Source organism: Populus trichocarpa, chromosome 18 (assembly GCF_000002775.5).
Source record: "Populus trichocarpa isolate Nisqually-1 chromosome 18, P.trichocarpa_v4.1, whole genome shotgun sequence".
In the NCBI taxonomy this organism is placed as follows: domain Eukaryota; kingdom Viridiplantae; phylum Streptophyta; class Magnoliopsida; order Malpighiales; family Salicaceae; genus Populus; species Populus trichocarpa.
In genome coordinates, this window is record NC_037302.2 from 8,359,753 (window position 1) to 8,378,086 (window position 18,334).

Consider the following 18,334-nt stretch of genomic DNA (forward strand, 5'->3'; position numbering starts at 1 on the left):
AATTAATTCTTAAAAAAATAAAATAGTTTGAGTAAATTATAAATTGTTTCTTTTAGTCTTGAAATAATATAATTTAAATAGCCCCGTTATTTTTAAGAATTAATTAATAATCCTTTGACCATGTTGACCAAGCTTAATTTTGTAGTATTTACTCTAAAAATTATTTTTAATTAATTAATTAAAGTGTTCTTTTTTCTCATCGATCTTTCCATGTCATCTTTTTATTGTTTTTTTTTTCTCTCTTTCTTAAAATAAAATCAAAATCACAAAAAAAAAAAAGTGGAAGGAAAGGACAGGGTTAAATTATAAATGAGTTTAAAATATAGGAAATAAATATACAGTCATGAAAAGTTGTCGAGTGATTGATGGATTTTGATCGACAACAGGTGCTGAGTTGTCATTAACTCAAATAATTCTTCGCATTTGGCACACCTCCCACGACATAATTAGTACGGACAGGGGAGCCGAGTCAAGAAAGCATGTGAGGTTCAATCAATTAATTAAAGAGTTTTTATTTATATTTCAAAAATATTTATAAAAAGTTATGAAATTTTTTATTTTTTTAATTTAAATTTAATATTATTTTAGTACTATATCAAAATTAATTTTTAAAAATTAAAAAAATATTATTTTGATATATTTCCAAACAAAAAATACTTTAAAAAATAACCGCTACAACACTTTTAAATACATAATAAGCAATTAAATTCTGAATTTTTGATTGTTTTAATGTATTAATATTAAAAATAATTTTTTAAAAATAAAAATATTATTTTAATATATTTTTAAATAAAAAATATTTTTTAAAATAACCATACCATATTCTTAATTATCTCATTAATTATAAAGCAGGAATCTTTCTAGAACCTAATGCAATAAACTGGACTTTTCCTTGCTTTCCTGGTGTGTGCTATAGCTTTTGAGAATAATCTTCGCACATCAAATATATTTTTTAAAATTAATTTCTTAGCTTTCCGCTGGTCTTCACGGTTTGGTAAGTAACCCAAACGGTTTTCTTGTGAATCCAATCCAATTTCTATATAAATAATTTATTCCCAGAAAAGAAGAATAGTCCGTCGAGAGAGAGGGAGAGAGAGAGACTAAAACCACTGCTGCAAGTGGAAAAGTAATTGGTCGGTTGCCACCTGTTTGTTTTAGTTTTGGTTCAAAAACCAGCAGCACGAAGAGTCCACATAAAAGAAAAGCTTGGTCCTCCTTGTGCGGAGTACACCTTCCTCAGGTATACAAGGGTCAACGTTGTCTGTGTGCTGCAGCGGTGTCTCTCGAACCCTAAACCTCTATATTTGTTAACTGGTTTACTGCTTGGGTTTCTCTGTCTTTATTTGGATTCGATATATACTCTCGCTCCTAAATCATCATCTTTCACTTGAAATTCGCCAGGAAGCCCTCTTCGCTTCGTTTCTACTGCTTCCCTTTCCTTTCGATCTTCATCAACTTGTACATCTTTCGATCTTCATCGCCATGGAATCAAATGGTATCTCCGAGCAGAAGATCATCACCGGTGATTCTGGTTACATTCTTCAAGACGTTCCTCATTTAACCGATTACATTCCTGATCTCCCGGTATGCTTTTTTTTTTTCTCATCAATTGATTGATTGATTATTCTATTAAAAGCAAGAAATGATAAAAAAATAAATTAAATTTATTTGGGTGGGTGGTGCAGACTTATTCCAATCCTCTACAAGACAATCCTGCCTACGCCGTTGTCAAGTAATTTCATTTATCTCTTTTTTTTTTCTCTGGAACTTCCCCTTTTAGAATAGAGGGAGGTTAATGGCCTTGAGCAATAATAATTAATTTCACCTGAGTGATTTTTTTTATATATATATTTTACAGGCAGTATTTTGTCCACGTCGATGACTCTGTTCCACAAAAGGTAAGCAATCCTTCTTTTTGTTTTTTAATTTATCACATTCTAGATAGTCAAGACAAAGACCAAACTAGATTTCATTAATTAGAATGCAAAAATTCAAAGGTTTCTCGAGTTAAATGTATGTTCTGTAGTTGACGATTTTGATACTTTAATGAACATACTTGTAATGTTAATTCTGTCTTCCCATCTCTTATAGATTGTGGTTCACAAGGATAGCCCCAGAGGGATACATTTCCGCCGTGCCGGACCCCGTCAAAAGGTATGTTTTCATAGCCATCAAGCTTGTTGAATGTTTTTTTTTTATAAAAAAAATTACGTGCTTCTGCATTTACACGTTTCTTGGATATATCTCAGATCTATTTTGAGCCAGATGAAGTTCGTGCTTGCATTGTCACATGTGGGGGTCTCTGCCCGGGACTCAATACCGTAATTAGAGAAATAGTGTACAGCTTGTACCATATGTATGGCGTGACTAGAGTGCTGGGGATAGATGTGAGTAATTGTTAAAGATCTGCTCCACTGTATTCCTTTTCTGCCCGTGTCTTCTTATCTCTCTTCTTCTTGTTTGTCGTTCTAGAAATGTTTTTTTCCTGTTTTTTACTTGTGAAACTGCAATTTTAGTTTTAGTGATTTCACATGAACATATGTTAAACTTAATTTTGCACCCTGAAAAAAAAAATGTCGAGCATATCTGGACTGGAAACGGAAAAGAATATACTGTCTAACCTAAACCTACATGCTGCCTTTCCCTGGTTCATTAGACTGGCTAAACTATAGTGCCTTAATCTCATTGTAATTTTAAGGTTTTGGGATTTTGTTTTCCTCTATTTTTTTAGTTTTATCTTTATTGTTTGTGAACAACAGTATTGCAGTTCCATCGAGTGAGTAGGCTGATTAAATGCTATTTTCTCCCTACATAACCACTGGATAATAACTGACAAGGTAATGGAATCTACAGGGTGGTTACAAGGGTTTTTATGCTCGAAACACGATTCCTCTGACACCTAAGGTTGTGAATGACATTCATAAACGTGGTGGAACTATCCTTGGGACGTCACGAGGTGGCCATGATACTTCAAAAATTGTCCACAGCATTCAGGATCGGGGCATTAATCAAGTGAGTGGAAGATATAACTTGCTAGCCAGTTTCTCTTAAGTCAGAAGTTATTCACCATTCCAAAGAGCAAATATTTATCTGTATTTTTCTTGGCAACCAGGTTTACATTATTGGAGGAGATGGAACTCAGAAAGGGGCATCGGTGATTTTTGAGGTAACATGCTTTTTTACGAATTGAGAACTGGGCTTTAGTTGCATCTGGACATTGATGCATAAAAGTGCTCTATAGTCTACAGCTTTGTTTCTTTTACGGATCTTGTTGATCATAATTTGGAGTGAAATAAAAGAGAAAAGAGAGGAATGAAAGGCATGTGCAGAGTTATAAAAGACAAATTTTAACGAAACAAAATATGCAATGGTATCTAAATAAGGAAAATTTGGTAGGGGACTATCATCGTCCATGTTTAAAATTGCTTGATAGAAACTATAGTTGATTCCCTCTTCTTTTCTTTCCATAAATATTAACTCTTCAATCTTGCAGGAAATTAGAAGGCGGGGTCTTAAAGTCGTAGTTGCTGGAATTCCCAAAACCATTGATAATGACATTCCGGTACTTTTTATGGATATTCTTATTTATATGATGTATCATATACCACAAAGCTGCAATACAACACCCATTATAATTCAACATTAACACATTTTAATATTGTTTTACATGAGGTAGGTTATTGACAGGTCCTTTGGCTTTGACACTGCTGTTGAGGAGGCTCAACGTGCTATTAATGCAGCACATGTTGAGGCTGAAAGTGTCGAGAATGGTATTGGTCTTGTGAAGTTGATGGGTCGTTACAGTGGTATGCTTCAAATCGTATCCTGAAATCTTATTTAATATTACTTCCAGTCTTAATTTAATGTGTATAATCAATCTCGAATTACTTAGTAGATTACAAAGAGGTCTACAACACTGCATTATTGACTCAATTTCTTGCAGGAAATGAAAAGGGGAAATTCTAGCTCTTATGATTGGATTTATAATTTTTTTCAACATTAAGCTCATTAAATATCTGAGCCAAACAATAAAGGAAACAGACACATAAAAACATAGAGAAGCTATCTCATAAAAATTGATCTATTAAAATCGATAGATATATATTACTTGACTTGGAATGTTCGACAAGGGTAAGTAGGCACCAAAATCACAAAAAAGATTTTTTTTTAGTGATAAAACAAAAAAGAAAACTTAAAAATCAAACGGGAATAGGAAAACATGCTAAAATAGTTAATAGTGTAAATAACAAACATTATTAACATTATGACAAACTGTCCACCAGGTTGAAGAAAATATTATAGAAACACCCTTTCTACCAGAAACTCTTCATTTATACCCAAATTATCCATAGAAGATTTAAATTTATCTTTTGCATATACATAGCTATTTTATTACTCTAATATTATGATTTCAGGATTAGTTAACAAGAAAGATTGTGTTGAAAAATTAAATAGTCTATTGAGGTAAAATCCAATGATTTCTTTTCAACTAAATAATTCATTATTTTTCTTATGTATGTATATTCAATGTGTTTAAAGAAAACCCATTAAGCCTCACACATATATTTGCAAAACATTTGGGGTAGCAAACGATCTGAAAAGTTATATTTGCAGGACTTAATTAACTTCCTAATGTTACCCTTCTAGTTTTCAAAAAGCTCCAATGTTATCCCAATCCATTGAAAAGCCTATTTTTTAAATTTGATTTTTGAGATTTTGAAGTGTTTTAACTGTTTTGGTGAGATACTATGACATGTATGGTATTGTGAGGAAAGTATGAGAGAATAGTAAGGAAAAAAAAAGTGAAACAGTGAGCCTTATGTTAGTTATCTAGGAGCAAAGGGCAAAACTGAAACTTAAAAAAATTATAGGGTTAATGTTGGCAAATTTTAAAATTATGGGGTGAAAATGAATTTTCATAAATCTATTAGGCAAAAATATAGTTTACTCAAAAATTAATTAAGCCCATGTACTGGATATGCATTTTCTTGTCAATGCAGAGTATCATTTTTTATTATTATTATTATTTCAATACATTAATGCAGGTTATCATGGCTCTTAAAGTACTCTCCTAGATACTACCTCTAGTGAGTGTTATGACCATTTTGTTGCTTTGCTGCATTTGAAATGCGTATTTGTCCTACTGTTGGACTTCCCATTCTATTATTTGTGTTTCAAGCTTCTGCTTTAGCTTTACCTTGTCCTTTCTTTCATTGAAGCAAGGCTGTTATGGTTTTTCATATTTTTTTTCCATTTATTAATCAAATTGAATTTGACGTGCAGGGTTTATTGCTATGTATGCTACTCTTGCAAGCCGGGATGTGGATTGTTGCTTGATTCCAGAGTCCCCTTTTTATTTAGATGGGAAAGGTGGACTATATGAATACATAGAGAAACAACTGAAAGAAAATGGGCACATGGTTATTGTGATAGCTGAAGGTGCAGGCCAGGAGCTGCTTTCTGAAAGCATGCAACAAGATGCTTCAGGAAATAAGCTTCTTCAAGATGTTGGGCTGTGGATATCACAGGGGATCAAGGTTCTGAATCTAACTCAAACTGTTCTCCCTCGAGAATTATATATTATCCCAGGAACATGTCATACCATACAGGGAATCAAACTCCCTTTTTCAATCAATTCCTATTCAATATCAAAAGAGAGTTATATTCTGCTAAATTATTTCTTTTCTTTTCTTTACTGCAGGACTATTTTTCGAAGCAGAAGAAGATGACTATAAACCTCAAATATATAGGTTAGAATTACACATTTTAAGAGATGTTTTTGTTTTATAATTAAGCTTTGTGGCTTACAAAGCTTGTTATTGACTATCATAATGAAATCCTGTAATTTGTTTCTCCTGGCAGATCCTACATATATGATCCGTGCCGTACCAGGCAATGCAGCTGACAATGTTTACTGCACACTTCTGGCTCAAAGTGTTGTGCATGGAGCAATGGCTGGTTATACAGGCTTCACTAGTGGTCTTGTTAATGGCAGACAAACATACATACCCTTCTATGTGAGTTATTCTCTTGCTTATGATAGAACTGCTGCTTCTTTTTTTCCCTTCAGAATAGTAGCACTTGAATTGACAGGATCATTCTTGTTTGTCTAGAGAGAATCAAAGGCATTATCTTAGAGAGTTAATATAAAACAAATTACACCTAATGGCTTAAGTTTTTTAGTTGAGATGGTTTTTTAACACTTAAATTGAGGGGATCATTCTTGTTTGTCTAGAGAGTATCAAAGCCAATATGGTCAAATGGTCACTAGTTTAATTCTTACCATTTCCATTCTTCTAATCAGATGAGAAAATTTCACTTAAACTTTTAAGTTGAGATGGTTCTTGGACACATTAAAATTATGAAATTTTGTGAGTTCTTTCTTATATGGCACTGATGTCCTTTTGGTGCTCACATTTTACATCTGCTCTTTGTGACCGCTCCCTCTCCCTCTCCCTCACCCTCTCCCTATGTCTTTACCTTCGTTTTCTTCTTCTGTATGTATGTGTTTATTGTTGTATCCTTTTTAGTTATCTTCTACCTACATTTACAAGCTGGGAATTTTACTTTGTACTCTTCTTTCTTTCTCTTACTTTTTTCTAGAGAAAACAAGCATTTTAAACATATCTAATTTGTTCCATGCGATCTCTCATCAAATAACTATTGTAATGTGGTATCTTTTCAAGTTTACTGTGCTTATTACCATATCTATTTTGGTTGAGATACGCAAGGTTGTAGGGCTCAATAACATACGATTCATTTCACAATCCACATCACATGTAGATAATGTTGAGCGTTAAAATTGTGTTACTTTCGTATGTGAGATGTGCAAGTTCCATGACACTGGGAATAATGCATGTTTGGTGTTGTCCTGCAGCGTATCAATGAAAAACAGCACAAGGTGGTTATAACAGATAGGATGTGGGCTAGGCTCTTATCGTCAACAAATCAGCCCAGCTTTATTAGTAATAAAGAGGTCATCGAAGATAGAAAGGAGCATATCTCTGGAGAAGAGAAAAACGAAGAAACCCAGTTGTTGGATGATGAAAATTGTGCTGATGTAGTTCCAGAGAATGTAGACAACAGCCAACCGTGATCCCTTTTAAAACCCTAATGATCAATATCATTGCCTAGCCTACAGTTGTGTCCTCTCCTTGTGTTCCTACACGCTTTTAGTTCTGTTGCATAAGTCGTATTCCAAGGTCAATTTCTGCCCTCGTTTTATATAAGTGTATTAGGAAAAGGTAGTCATTCTGCCCGTAGAAAAATAATTTATACCTGTGAGTGACACGGGAAAAGTTAGCTCGTGCTGAACTGCGGATTGCATGTCTGGCATGTATTTAAAGCATTTATTCACTGTAGTTTATGCCCTCCATTCTTTTTATGGATGGATATGAGCATCATTGATTTCCATTAATTTGAATTCCCTTGTGAATTTTATGAAGTTAAATCCCCACAACCCCCAGAAAATGGGAAGCAAAATAATGCTGGAAGGCCTTACTGAATGTTTTGGTGCCTGTGTGATGGATATGGTCCTACCCACAAAGTAAGAAATCGAAAGACATCTATAATAGTCGTCGCTGCCTTAGATGCATAAAAAAGAGGGGAAAATTCTCCGGTTTTGTTAACAATGACGCTATGAAAATAGAGGATTAGCTTTAGAACTTGCGGGTGATGGTGATGGACCAGTGCAATAACATCGACCACCGGATATTTAAGCCGATGACAAGGTGTATTTTCCGATAGAGAAGAGTCATGGCCTCCCCCTTCACGTTCTTTTATCGTCGCAACGAGGTCTACGAAGACAGCTCTCTCCTTTCACAGTTTGTTGATGAAATCCTGGTCAGGTTCCTTACTCTTTTACAGGGGGTGCGGTGCTCACGCACCAGAGAAACGCCGGTCATTGACTCGGATGGCTCGGCCAAGCTGTATGCTGCCACCCGCCGAACAAAGTTTATGATTATTAGCATTCTAGAAACGACGGTTCCATGGTTGTTTTATAAAACGGAATAAATATTGACTAACCTGTAGCATCAACCAACTTTGAATTCAATATCTGTGGAAAGATTCATTAAATAAATAAATAAATAAAAACACTCGGTCATTTTCTCCACGCCTTTTATTTAATAGTTTTTTACATCCACGTGCTCTTTGACGTTAAAAGACTCTCCTGTTTCTTGTTTTATATCATCTCTGTGAATTATATTTTTCTCATGTTATATCTGTTTGCCCTAACCCGTTGAATAATGCCATCTCCTCAGAATATGGAATGTTTCCTTGATGTATTTTTTATTTTTTTTCCAAGTCCTCATATTTCACAATAATTACAATCCAGTCCTTGATTATTTTTTTCCTGTAGATGTTACTGTAAACTTAGTCAAAATTGGTCAAACAATTTAAATGTGTTAATAGACAATGATAAGAGTTGAGCAGACTTAAATGGGTATTTACTCATTTAAAAAATAAAATTTTTATTTCCTGAAATTATCATATATCTACTATCATTAATTTCTTTATAAAATAATTAAGAATCAACATAAAAAATTTGAGACAAATTACAAGAAAATAAAGAAAAAATATTCTCATAATAGTTACATGATTAGAGCGCTATCACGGGGAACTTCTTAGCAATGTTATTAAACACTGTCAAACCTGTCGGGTGAACATGGTAACGCATCAACCAGGCTTTTAGACAAGATTCAGTTTTTGATTGATCCGAATTAACATGTGACCTAAATCATAGCCCTAGCCTTGAATAACTTTGCTTTTTGAAATCTATTTTTATTTAATTAAATAATTATAAAAATAGACATTTGTTGTTCCTTTTTAAAGCATACATTTTAAATAAAAAAATATTTTTTTTCTTATTCATGTACTTTTTTTTGTTTTGACAAAAACATGTTTTCTTTGGTAGCATTGTTTTTTTTTTCTTAAACAAAAGCTTATTATAATCCTGTAAGCAAGCTTTAATTAAAAAATTAAAAAAATCATGAATTGATTATCTTTCTAAAAGTATCTTAAAAAAACAAGTACAATAAATTTCAAAAACATTATATATAAAACAAATTACAATTAAAAAAATAATATTTTATTCTCATTCAATATTAGTGAGAAAATTATTTAAAAATTCTGCATATCAAGCTAATACATAATTATCCATAAAAAAATAACATCATCATAAAAAAAAATCCTAATCTTCTTAAAAATAACATCTTATTTTTTTTGGTTAGGAACACATTTTTTGAATTAAAGGCAATGATAATTAAAATAAAATTATGTTAAAAATTTCTTCAATCTAAACTCTATTTTTTTTTATTAATTCATCTATTGATTGTTTTAACAAAAGCATGTTGCTTAATTGTAAGCACTGTTTTTTTAAATATAAACCTTTAATGTTCTCAAAACCATGTTTAAAAAAATTAAAATCAAGTAAAAATCTATTAAATATTTAAAAACAAATATTTTATTTTCATCAAATATTAGGTGCATAATAATTGAAAAAGAAGTTGTTAACATTCCCATGAAGATCTACAATTTCATTTAGGAACCATGGTAAAAATAAATAATAATTTAAATATCATGTTAAGCATTTATTTTATAGTTTATTTCAATCAAATAAAAAAAAATGAAAAAAAGGCATAGGAAAGAGTCAAATGTCTAGGCCAAAGAGATGGGATATGTGCGCTTAGCCAAATAAAAAGAAGGCTCGTGGTGAGTGCACCTCCAAGGTCATTCTTTTTCTTTTTCTTTTTTATCATCAGGCCAGGCAAAAGTTTTTTCAACGTACAAAGGAATGCCAAGAAAAAACAATTTGAGATCCGAGTCATTTGTTCAATTAATAATTCAAATAATATAATTAAAAAAATATAATAACAATAAATAAATAAATAAAATAATAATAAAAGTTTTTTAAAGAACTCAATCTGAGCCAACTCGGATTATGAAACAACTCAATGATGAAAGGTAAAATTAAAAAAATTAAAAAAAAACAAAAAAAAAACCCAATTAAACTGGGTTAACTCTCAAACTTTGCAACCATGGACATAGGATTGAGATAATCTGATAAAAAACACAGCAAAAAAAGGTTAAATACCAATTTCTAATAAATCAAATGAGAACATGATAACTCCAAAAAAAAATTAAAAAGAAAAAAAAGGTGAAGCTCAATCTCTAACAAATAAAATATTGAATGATCAAAATGTAAGGAAAAAAATATAATTTAAAAAGGTTAAAAAACTCGATTCGAGCCCACTCGGGTCAAGATGTAAAATTTATGATCTAGTCATGATACCCATGTGAATGCATTCAAAAGCAAATTGAATAATATCTTGAAATTCAATTATAAAAAAAACTTAATGTTGAAGGACAAAAAAGAAAAAATATATGAGTCAACCCGGGTTAACTCACAAACCCTGCGACCATGAAAATCATGAAATACTTGAATTTGGTTCAATCAAGAAGCATAATTCTCAATCAATTTAATCTTAAAGGATGAAATCGTGAAAAAATATCAACTTAGAAAACATGCCAAAGGAAAAAAGATAGCAATAAAAAGAATAAAGATCAAATTTGATTAAAAAAAAATCCAAGAAGGATAAAATTGTAAAACAAAATAATTGGGATAACCCAATTGATAGCAATAAAAAAGAATAAGGATCAAATTTAATACGAAAAAACCCTTGGAGGATGAAATTGTAAAAACAATTATCAGGATAACCCAATAAAAAAGAAAATGAAAAATAAAAGTACAAAAGCTAATTTCCAATAAATCAAATGTTAAATGATGAAATTAAAATAATTAAAGTTTAAAAAAAGGTATAAAAAAATCAATCCACATTAACCTTTGAAACCAATAATGTTGTTCTTAAAATTGAGATTAATCCTATAGAACCAAAAAATAAAATCTTAGTTAACCCGGGTTAATTTGCATACCTCGTGATCATGAGCATAAGATCAGGATAACCCAATAGAAAAGAAATGAGAAAAAAGGTAGGAAGGTCAATTTCAAATAAATTAAATGTTAAAAGATGAATTGAAATAATTTAATTTGAAAAAAGAACCCAAAAAAAACCTAATGATCATGGGCAAAAAATCAGGATAACCCAATAGAAAGTCAACTTATGGTAACCTTTAAAACTAGTGACTCTGGTCAAGAACCCAAGACTAATTTCATAGAAGGCAAACCGTAAAAAAATTAATAAAGCAAATCTAAAAAATGGCCAAATATATATAAATAAACATTAGCTTAAAAAAGAAAAAAAAACAAGTCAGACAAACTTTCTAAACCTGGTCTAATTTCTAAAACTCATAACCCATGAAATCCTTGAATCAAGTGGGTTCAATCAAGAAGCTTAATTTCTAATTAATTTAATTTTGAAGCATGAAATTGAAAAGAAAAAAATCAATTTGAAAATCTTGCCAAAGAAAAATAAAAGATAGCAACAAAAAAATGGCGATGAAATTTTTTTTTTAAAAAAAAAAAGCTTAAAAATGATCTCAAATAAAAATAAATAATCAAAATAATAGGGATCAAATTTGAAAGATTTAAAAAAATAAAAGGGAGGTGAAATTAAAAAATAATTATAATTTTATAGCTTATAAAAAATAAAATAATAAATAATAAATTTGAAAGATTAAAAATTAAAAAGAAATGAAATTGAAAAATATTTATGATTTCATAGCTTATTCAAAAAAATATATATAGATAAATATAAAGTGAAAATAAATTATAGGAGCTATACTGATTTTTTTTGTAAGAGATTGACATGAAATTGAAGAGTGGGGAAGAGAAAGAAAAAGAAAAAAAACCTCTTTTAGCCCAAAACTACGAATGGTTCACCCTGGAAGAATACCGTGCCCTTCCTTGAAGGAGAAATTGTCCGCAAATGCCTCGCTCGCATCGCCCAACAGGTTTTTATTTTCTTCCAAAAGGAGAACCCCAAACATTGGATTTCATTTTAAATTTGAATGGATTTCTTCAGATCTGAGAGTTAATGTTATTGTTGCAGGAATATTTGAAATGGATCTGACTCATGTTTTCCTTCATCTGCCCTTGATATAGAAGTGTTCGTTTGTAGCGCATCGCAGGTACAAAATCATATACAGTCGCTACGCATCATTGTTTTCTTGGTGGGAGTTGACAATATAATGAAGTTCTTATCTTTTTAACTACACAATGCTTCTTTTCTTTTAAGATCATAGCATGCTACTTATTACTATAACCTTCAGGTGCTTGAGTCTGGTAATCACTCAACGATTAAATTCTATGCCGTGACATGAATATCTTCTTCCTTTTCATGTTTATGGAGGGTAAAAAATAATGTCAATACTGGAGGAAATGGATTACTGGATTTACAAACGAACACTCTCAGGCTTGCAGATGTGTGTGATTCACAATTACAAACCCTGCGGGGTATTTATACTTAATCCACTGTCTTCACCATAGTCTCCTTTCATTCAATGTTCTTTGTTTCTGGCTATTACAGAACGAGCTTGCAATTTTGGAATTCATACAACTTGTAGTTGAGACCAAGGACCGCCATTTCGGCAATGTGGCAAGTCCTCTAATGCCAAGGATGATGTCTTTTTACCCCATGTTGATGGACTAATACTTGGCTTGTCATCTTTGTCGCCAAGGTTGTCTCCTGGTTTTCCTTTGTTACCCTCAGATAGAAGGTCACCTTTTCTCTTTGTTTTAATTTGTTTCTCTTATCTACAATGCGAGCTAGAAATCATGTTCCATTTAGAAAAAGCTCATGTCATCCTGGAAGAGATTGTCATGAATGGTTTGCATTGATGAGACAAGCAACTCTAACATTCTGAGCCCGATAATTACACGGATGGACAAAACATCTTTAATGACTGGTCAGGTGCTATCGTTCTTTCTTGGATTCTTGATGAGTTAGCATTTTAGTTTATTCTGTTGTGTATAAATAAGCTTGAACACAGACATTTCCCCTGATACATGAAAAACGTTGTGTTGATTTTATTGTTGTACCGGTAAAATACTCTGCTGTCTTCAACACAATTTGGTTTTCATACCTTAATCATTCTGTCCATGTGTAAAGTTCAACTCTTAAGCTCAAGTTCTCTGTGTAATGGCTGCACTATAGTGTCCTTTGCTCTATTCTGGAGGCATCCAATTCCAAGGTGAAGAAGGATTTTTAAGTTGCAGTATCATCAGCCAACATCAAATTTGCTAACAAAATATACATTTTTTTTAGAGTTACGCATAAATTGCCTAATCTTCTACAGAATAATAATGTTTCACAGCTGTATTTCCTGCCAATTGGCTACATTTCTCTAGGAAATTTCAATTTGAAAAAACTGACAGATCAAATTGCTGCAGGCCTGCCATCTTTTCTTGGATCGCTCACTGCCGTAAGCGTTCCATGGAGTATTTGGGAATTTACAGAATCTCTCGAATTTTCGCTGTCCACGTGGATAGGGCTTTGGAGGGTCTGAACAACAAGCTGGACAATAGCTCCTCCTGCCTGAGCCAGCAACTGATGACCCCTTTCCTCCAAGAAAGCTTTTCTGTCCCCTGCAAGTTCTATGTGCTTGCCATCTATTACTGTCCAGTTTTCGTACAATACAGTATTGGGTATTAACTGCTCAAAATAAGATCACATGAAATGTCCAAGTATTAGACGGCATATCATATTTTACCCAGAGAGAAGATAAACATGAATTGACTGTTGAGGCAAGTTTCCTACCTTGTGATAGACCCTTGGACTCTCGACTGCAGTTAAAGGTTCCATCCTCAAGACAAAATGATTAAGAAAGACTTGTATCACCGCTGGAATGATGAAAAGTCCGCCACTACCACCCATGACCCCAGCTAGCTGATTGTCCTGTGGAGTTTACAAAAGTGAGATTACTCGAAGTTAGAGAGGATTTATGAAATTGATGACGATACATCTGATTCAAGACCAATGAGGTCGAAACTATTGCTGTTGAGCTGCAAGAATTTTTAGCTTGATAGAGAGTAATATATATATAAAGCCAAACCTTGGTGACAATAATAGGAGTCATGGAAGATAAAGGTCTCTTGTTGGGTTCGATAAAATTTGCTGGAGCAGGAGGGAGCATGTCAGGAGTTATCTCTGTGGGTGCTGAGAAATCACCCATCTCATTGTTGAGCAGAATTCCAGTAGAGGGCGAGAGAACTCCAGCTCCAAAACCATAATTTATTGTTGTTGTCATTGATACAGCATTTCGCTCTGCATCCACAATGCAAAAGTGGCTGGTTCCATGATCTCTAAGCTGACTCCACCTACTAATTAAGGTCTGGAATCTTTAGAATCATGACACAGTGACAATGATACCAGTAAAGCTTTATTTATAATCAGTAGCAAGTAGACATACCTTTCCATATTCATGTAATATTCTGGAGGGAATGTGGTATTGTCCACTATCATTTTCTGTATTTTATCAGCGTAAGATTGGGAAAGCATTTCAGACATATATTTGGCTGTGTTTATGAAAGCAGGGTCCCCCAAGTTCATTCGAACGGCAAACATGTGCTTCATCGCTTCAATCAAGCGATGAAGACCAAGATTTCCCTCTGCAGCTTTTGAACTTCCATAACTATTTAGGATGTTTAAGACCTGTTTTGCATCAGAATTTAGAGAAATCCAATCCACATAATTCAAAAGCTTCACAACCATGAACAGTATTGTAGTCAGAGTAAAATGAAATATCCATATCCTGAAGTCAGCTCACTAATTAGCCCTAGTTTTGTTGGACATCAGTCCTTCAAAGCCAGAGCAGAACAGCCAAAAGATCACTTGATTTTACATAACAAAATGCTTGATTGACACAATATGCATTCATAAGTGAAAAAATATAACCCACCAGAGACATTCCAAGTGTTCCACTTGAAGGTGGTGGCATTCCATATATAGTGTAGCCCGTAACGTTAGCAGCTAAGGCATCCATTATATCCACCTTGTAATTCTTTAGATCTTCCATCGTTAGAATCCCACCAGCATCTCTGACATCTTTTACAAATTTCTCACCGACAGTGCCATTATAAAAGGCTTGTGGACCTTGTTCTGCGACTGCTTCCAGGCTTTGGGCTAGCTCCAGATTAGAGCATTTATCACCAGCTTGTAACAACCTCCCATTCGGAGCGAACACTTGCTGCAACCCAGGATCATTCATGATTTTTTTGGCACTTTTAGCAATGGAAGATGCAAGATAGGGAGCAACAACAAAACCATCCCTGGCAAGTTTTATGGCAGGTTGGAATAGAGTCCTCCAATTCAAACGCCCATGTTGCAGCCAAGCTTCATGGAGGCCAGCAATCTCACCGGGAACTCCCATGGACAGGGCACCTGAATACTTGTTATTCAAGTTGTTTGCATACATATTCTATTCATGGACAAATACACCATAAAAGATGAATAAGCAGACCTTCAAAATGGGCAATGAACATGCAATCCTGGTAAACAAAATTAAAAAAAAAAAAAAAAAACATAGAAGAAAATTCTAGTTGATTTTCTTTCTTTTTTTCCCTGATGGATAGGATCTAGCGGATTTACTGGGACAAAGTGTGATGTAGAAAAGCTAGCAAGTACTGATATTTTAGGTGAAAGAGAAGACTTTGAACCTGTGAAGCTGCCCCGGGAGCAGTTTCTCTCATGTCAAAAGCTTGAGTTTTAGAAGTAGATGAAGACCTGACAATCATGAAAGCTCCACCTCCTATTCCACTTCCCACTGGATTAACAACACCAACGCACAAAGCAGTTGACACTGCAGCATCAACAGCATGCCCACCTTGTCTAAGCATTGATGCACCGATTTCAGAACACCGGGCATCATCAGCAGCAACAACACCTTGTTCTGACTCGACAATCTCAGCATTGTTAACTTCAATCCTCTCACTGTAGTTTTTTCCTCCTCTCAGTACCCAACAAGTGAAGTGGGCTCCAAAAGTTAGCAGGCCTACAGCTGAAGTGCAAACAGTATGCTTAGGTAGCATTAACTTGGATAATTATAGCATTTTCATGAACACTAGAAATGATAATCTGAACGTTTTGCATCTTATAGGAAAGGCATGCAGTCGTGCTCCAACAAATAATTAAAATATGAGATAAAAATTAACAGATCTCGACAGCAACTGATAAGGAAATGGTGAGAACAAAAACATAGCACTTGCAATATTTGCCCAAATGAATGATTCTTTATAATTAAACGAGGATAATAACTTATCCTGTGAATCCCAGAACAACTATCTTGTTTTGGCTCTGCTAATCTGATTAAACATGCTGTTAGATGGCGGATTGTACTTGGCACAAATTATTGGATGGAGTGGGTTCCAATGATCCTGGAAACCCCACAGAACATGGAAGGAATTCTGAACGACTGTATATATATATATATATATATATATATATATATATATAGAAGGAACAAAAACCAAACATACAAACATAAAGAGAGAGAGAGAGAGAGAGTGGTTAGTACTTGTAATAATGGTTACGGAGGCAAGAAAGAAGCACAAAGCTTTGCGACTCCAATTCTTCTTGCCATAAATATGATAATTTGTTGATGAGACATCAGTGCCCAAGAGCGGAGCTACGGTGCTCTGTCGCCCCATGATCCCTCCCTTCAACCTTCAACAACAAAGACAGAGTCTAAGAGAAAGAGATGGTATTATTACCTGATAAGCTGTCAGTGTTGGTTAGGTGTCTTGATGGACTCTTACTGGTTGAACAAGAGACCTTTCTTTATTCATGTGTTAGGCTGTGAGGAATCTTTTGTTGATAGGTGAATATATTTTTTCATTTTTTTTCTCTTTTTTATTTCGTGGTTTGACATTCTAATTCATGACTAATAATAAAATATTTTTTAATTTTTAGTTCGATGTCTTTGGTAAAGTGAAGCAAAAGGGAGAAAAAAGAAATGAATTGGGTTGGTATTTGATGTAGATTCATGTGTGTACAAGATTAAATAAGATTTTCATAGGAATTCAGTTTGGTCCTTCAAACTTTTTCATGATATGACTAATCTGAATAGAATCTGCATTATCATTTTCTAGGATTTTTAATTTTGTCTTTTTTCGAGTTCTTCAATGTTTTATTAAGTTTTTTGGGTTTTTTTCTTGGATTTTCAAGTAGTTTTAGATTTTTAAAAAATTTAAAATGCATAGATCAATTAATTCCATAAAACAAATTAAGTGATTTTTTTAAAGACACATTTAATTGACAATAATTGAAAAAATTGGTAGATTATAATAATAATAAAAAATCATAATTCAAACGGTAAATTATTAAAAATTAAAAAAGTTTGGCAAATGAATAATACAACTATCCACAACATTAACTATTTAATGCCTGTTAGATAACACTCTAAAAAATACATAAAAAAAATTAATTTAATATTATTTTTATATAAAAATTAATTTTAAAAATACTTTAAAAATAGATTTTATCAACATAGCGTTTAAATCATCGGAGCAAATCCTAAGGGGTGTAGCTCAACTGGTTAGACTCTAAGTTTGCTCTCTAGAGGTCACTAGTTCGAGTCTCACAAACCTTAAGGTCATTGGAGGCTTACATGATCGTTAATTTCAGAACCCGTGGAATTAGTTGAAATATATATAAATTGATCCAGATACTCCGTATTAATAATTAAAAAAAAAACATCAGAGCAACGTTTGTTTTTTTTATTTTTTAATGATGATAAGAGCTTTCCAATTTAGCCACGGCAAGCGAATTACAAAACGGTCAATTTTGCATTTTGGGAGTAAAAGGTAGAAACCGGCTAATTCTAAATCCACACGGAAGAGCAAGTATTATTATTATTATTTTGTTACATCATCCTAATCGATAATTGCTTTGAAAAATGAACATAATTGTACCAAAACAATTAAACAATGTCGTACAAGGTGACGCCAAATAAATAGACCTCCACAAGTTCAAAGTAGAATAATGCACACAAAATAATTGAAAAGTATAAGGATGATTTAGTATTATTTGTAGTTTCCGAAGTTTCTTTTTCCAATTTTTTTTTTAAAAAACCAATTATCACTATTGTTTTTTTTTTTAACATGGGTGTCCGGGTCAGCTTTCGCGCACCTCGACTAATTCCACGGTTCCTGAAGTTAACGACCATGTAAGTCTCCAGTGGCCATCATATGAGCAGCCACAGAGCTCGAACCTAACTATTTTTAAAATTTATAATTGTGTGTGTATGTAATCCTTAATGAAACTCATTCTTCAGAAAATTACACTATCAAGTGATGCAATTTATATATTTCTTTTAAAAATCAAATGCAATAATTATATTCCTTAAAGTTTTTTTGTTACTTTTTTTTCTGGTTTAGGAT

The 18,334-nt window shown here is 32.9% G+C and overlaps 2 protein-coding genes and 1 long non-coding RNA gene across 6 annotated transcripts; 2 read left to right on the forward strand and 1 right to left on the reverse strand.

Moving 5' to 3' along the window:
• The first annotated feature begins 963 nt into the window (after positions 1-963).
• LOC18107666 (ATP-dependent 6-phosphofructokinase 3) lies at positions 964-7,444 on the forward strand. Of its 3 annotated transcripts, none has more exons than XM_024590311.2 (14): positions 964-1,276; positions 1,402-1,584; positions 1,686-1,732; positions 1,859-1,898; positions 2,092-2,154; positions 2,250-2,387; positions 2,854-3,012; positions 3,113-3,166; positions 3,494-3,562; positions 3,677-3,806; positions 5,284-5,537; positions 5,702-5,750; positions 5,863-6,017; positions 6,878-7,444. In XM_024590311.2, exons 2-14 carry the CDS (start codon positions 1,483-1,485, stop codon positions 7,094-7,096), a joined length of 1,479 nt encoding a protein of 492 aa, XP_024446079.2. In that variant the 5' UTR covers positions 964-1,276; positions 1,402-1,482; the 3' UTR covers positions 7,097-7,444. The 3 variants fall into 3 exon arrangements, with proteins under 3 accessions (XP_024446079.2, XP_052304970.1, XP_006371963.2); XM_006371901.3 differs by having other exon boundaries at positions 965-1,240; XM_052449010.1 differs by having other exon boundaries at positions 964-1,584.
• Positions 7,445-11,762: 4,318 nt separating this feature from the next.
• On the forward strand, positions 11,763-12,858 carry LOC18107665 (uncharacterized). The gene is made up of 3 exons (XR_002979076.2): positions 11,763-11,910; positions 12,009-12,087; positions 12,486-12,858. It is a non-coding gene; the product is annotated as an uncharacterized LOC18107665 (long non-coding RNA).
• Positions 12,859-13,160: 302 nt separating this feature from the next.
• Positions 13,161-16,773, reverse strand: LOC18107664 (glutathione hydrolase 3). 2 transcript variants are annotated; one of them, XM_052449041.1, is made up of 7 exons: positions 16,471-16,773; positions 15,614-15,954; positions 14,857-15,375; positions 14,368-14,609; positions 14,011-14,275; positions 13,716-13,853; positions 13,161-13,610 (listed from the first exon to the last, which is right to left on the reverse strand). In XM_052449041.1, the coding sequence occupies exons 1-7, from the start codon at positions 16,601-16,603 to the stop codon at positions 13,335-13,337; spliced, it is 1,914 nt and encodes a 637-aa protein (XP_052305001.1). In that variant the 5' UTR covers positions 16,604-16,773; the 3' UTR covers positions 13,161-13,334. The 2 variants fall into 2 exon arrangements, with proteins under 2 accessions (XP_052305001.1, XP_052305000.1); XM_052449040.1 differs by having other exon boundaries at positions 14,011-14,278; positions 16,471-16,771.
• Between the last annotated feature and the right edge of the window lie 1,561 nt (positions 16,774-18,334).

What these genes read in the sequence shown, in the direction of transcription:
- LOC18107666 (XM_052449010.1), top strand. Translation starts at nt 1,483, where the DNA reads ATGGAATCAAATGGTATCTCCGAGCAGAAGATCATCACCGGTGATTCT. An exon ending in GTGCCGGACCCCGTCAAAAG is followed by an intron (nt 2,155 to 2,249) that starts GTATGTTTTCAT and finishes GATATATCTCAG; the next exon opens with ATCTATTTTGAGCCAGATGA. An exon ending in GGGCATCGGTGATTTTTGAG is followed by an intron (nt 3,167 to 3,493) that starts GTAACATGCTTT and finishes TCAATCTTGCAG; the next exon opens with GAAATTAGAAGGCGGGGTCT.
- LOC18107664 (XM_052449040.1), bottom strand. Translation starts at nt 16,603, where the DNA reads ATGGGGCGACAGAGCACCGTAGCTCCGCTCTTGGGCACTGATGTCTCA. An exon ending in CTCCCGGGGCAGCTTCACAG is followed by an intron (nt 15,376 to 15,613) that starts GTTCAAAGTCTT and finishes GTCCATGAATAG; the next exon opens with AATATGTATGCAAACAACTT. An exon ending in GAACACTTGGAATGTCTCTG is followed by an intron (nt 14,610 to 14,856) that starts GTGGGTTATATT and finishes GATGCAAAACAG; the next exon opens with GTCTTAAACATCCTAAATAG.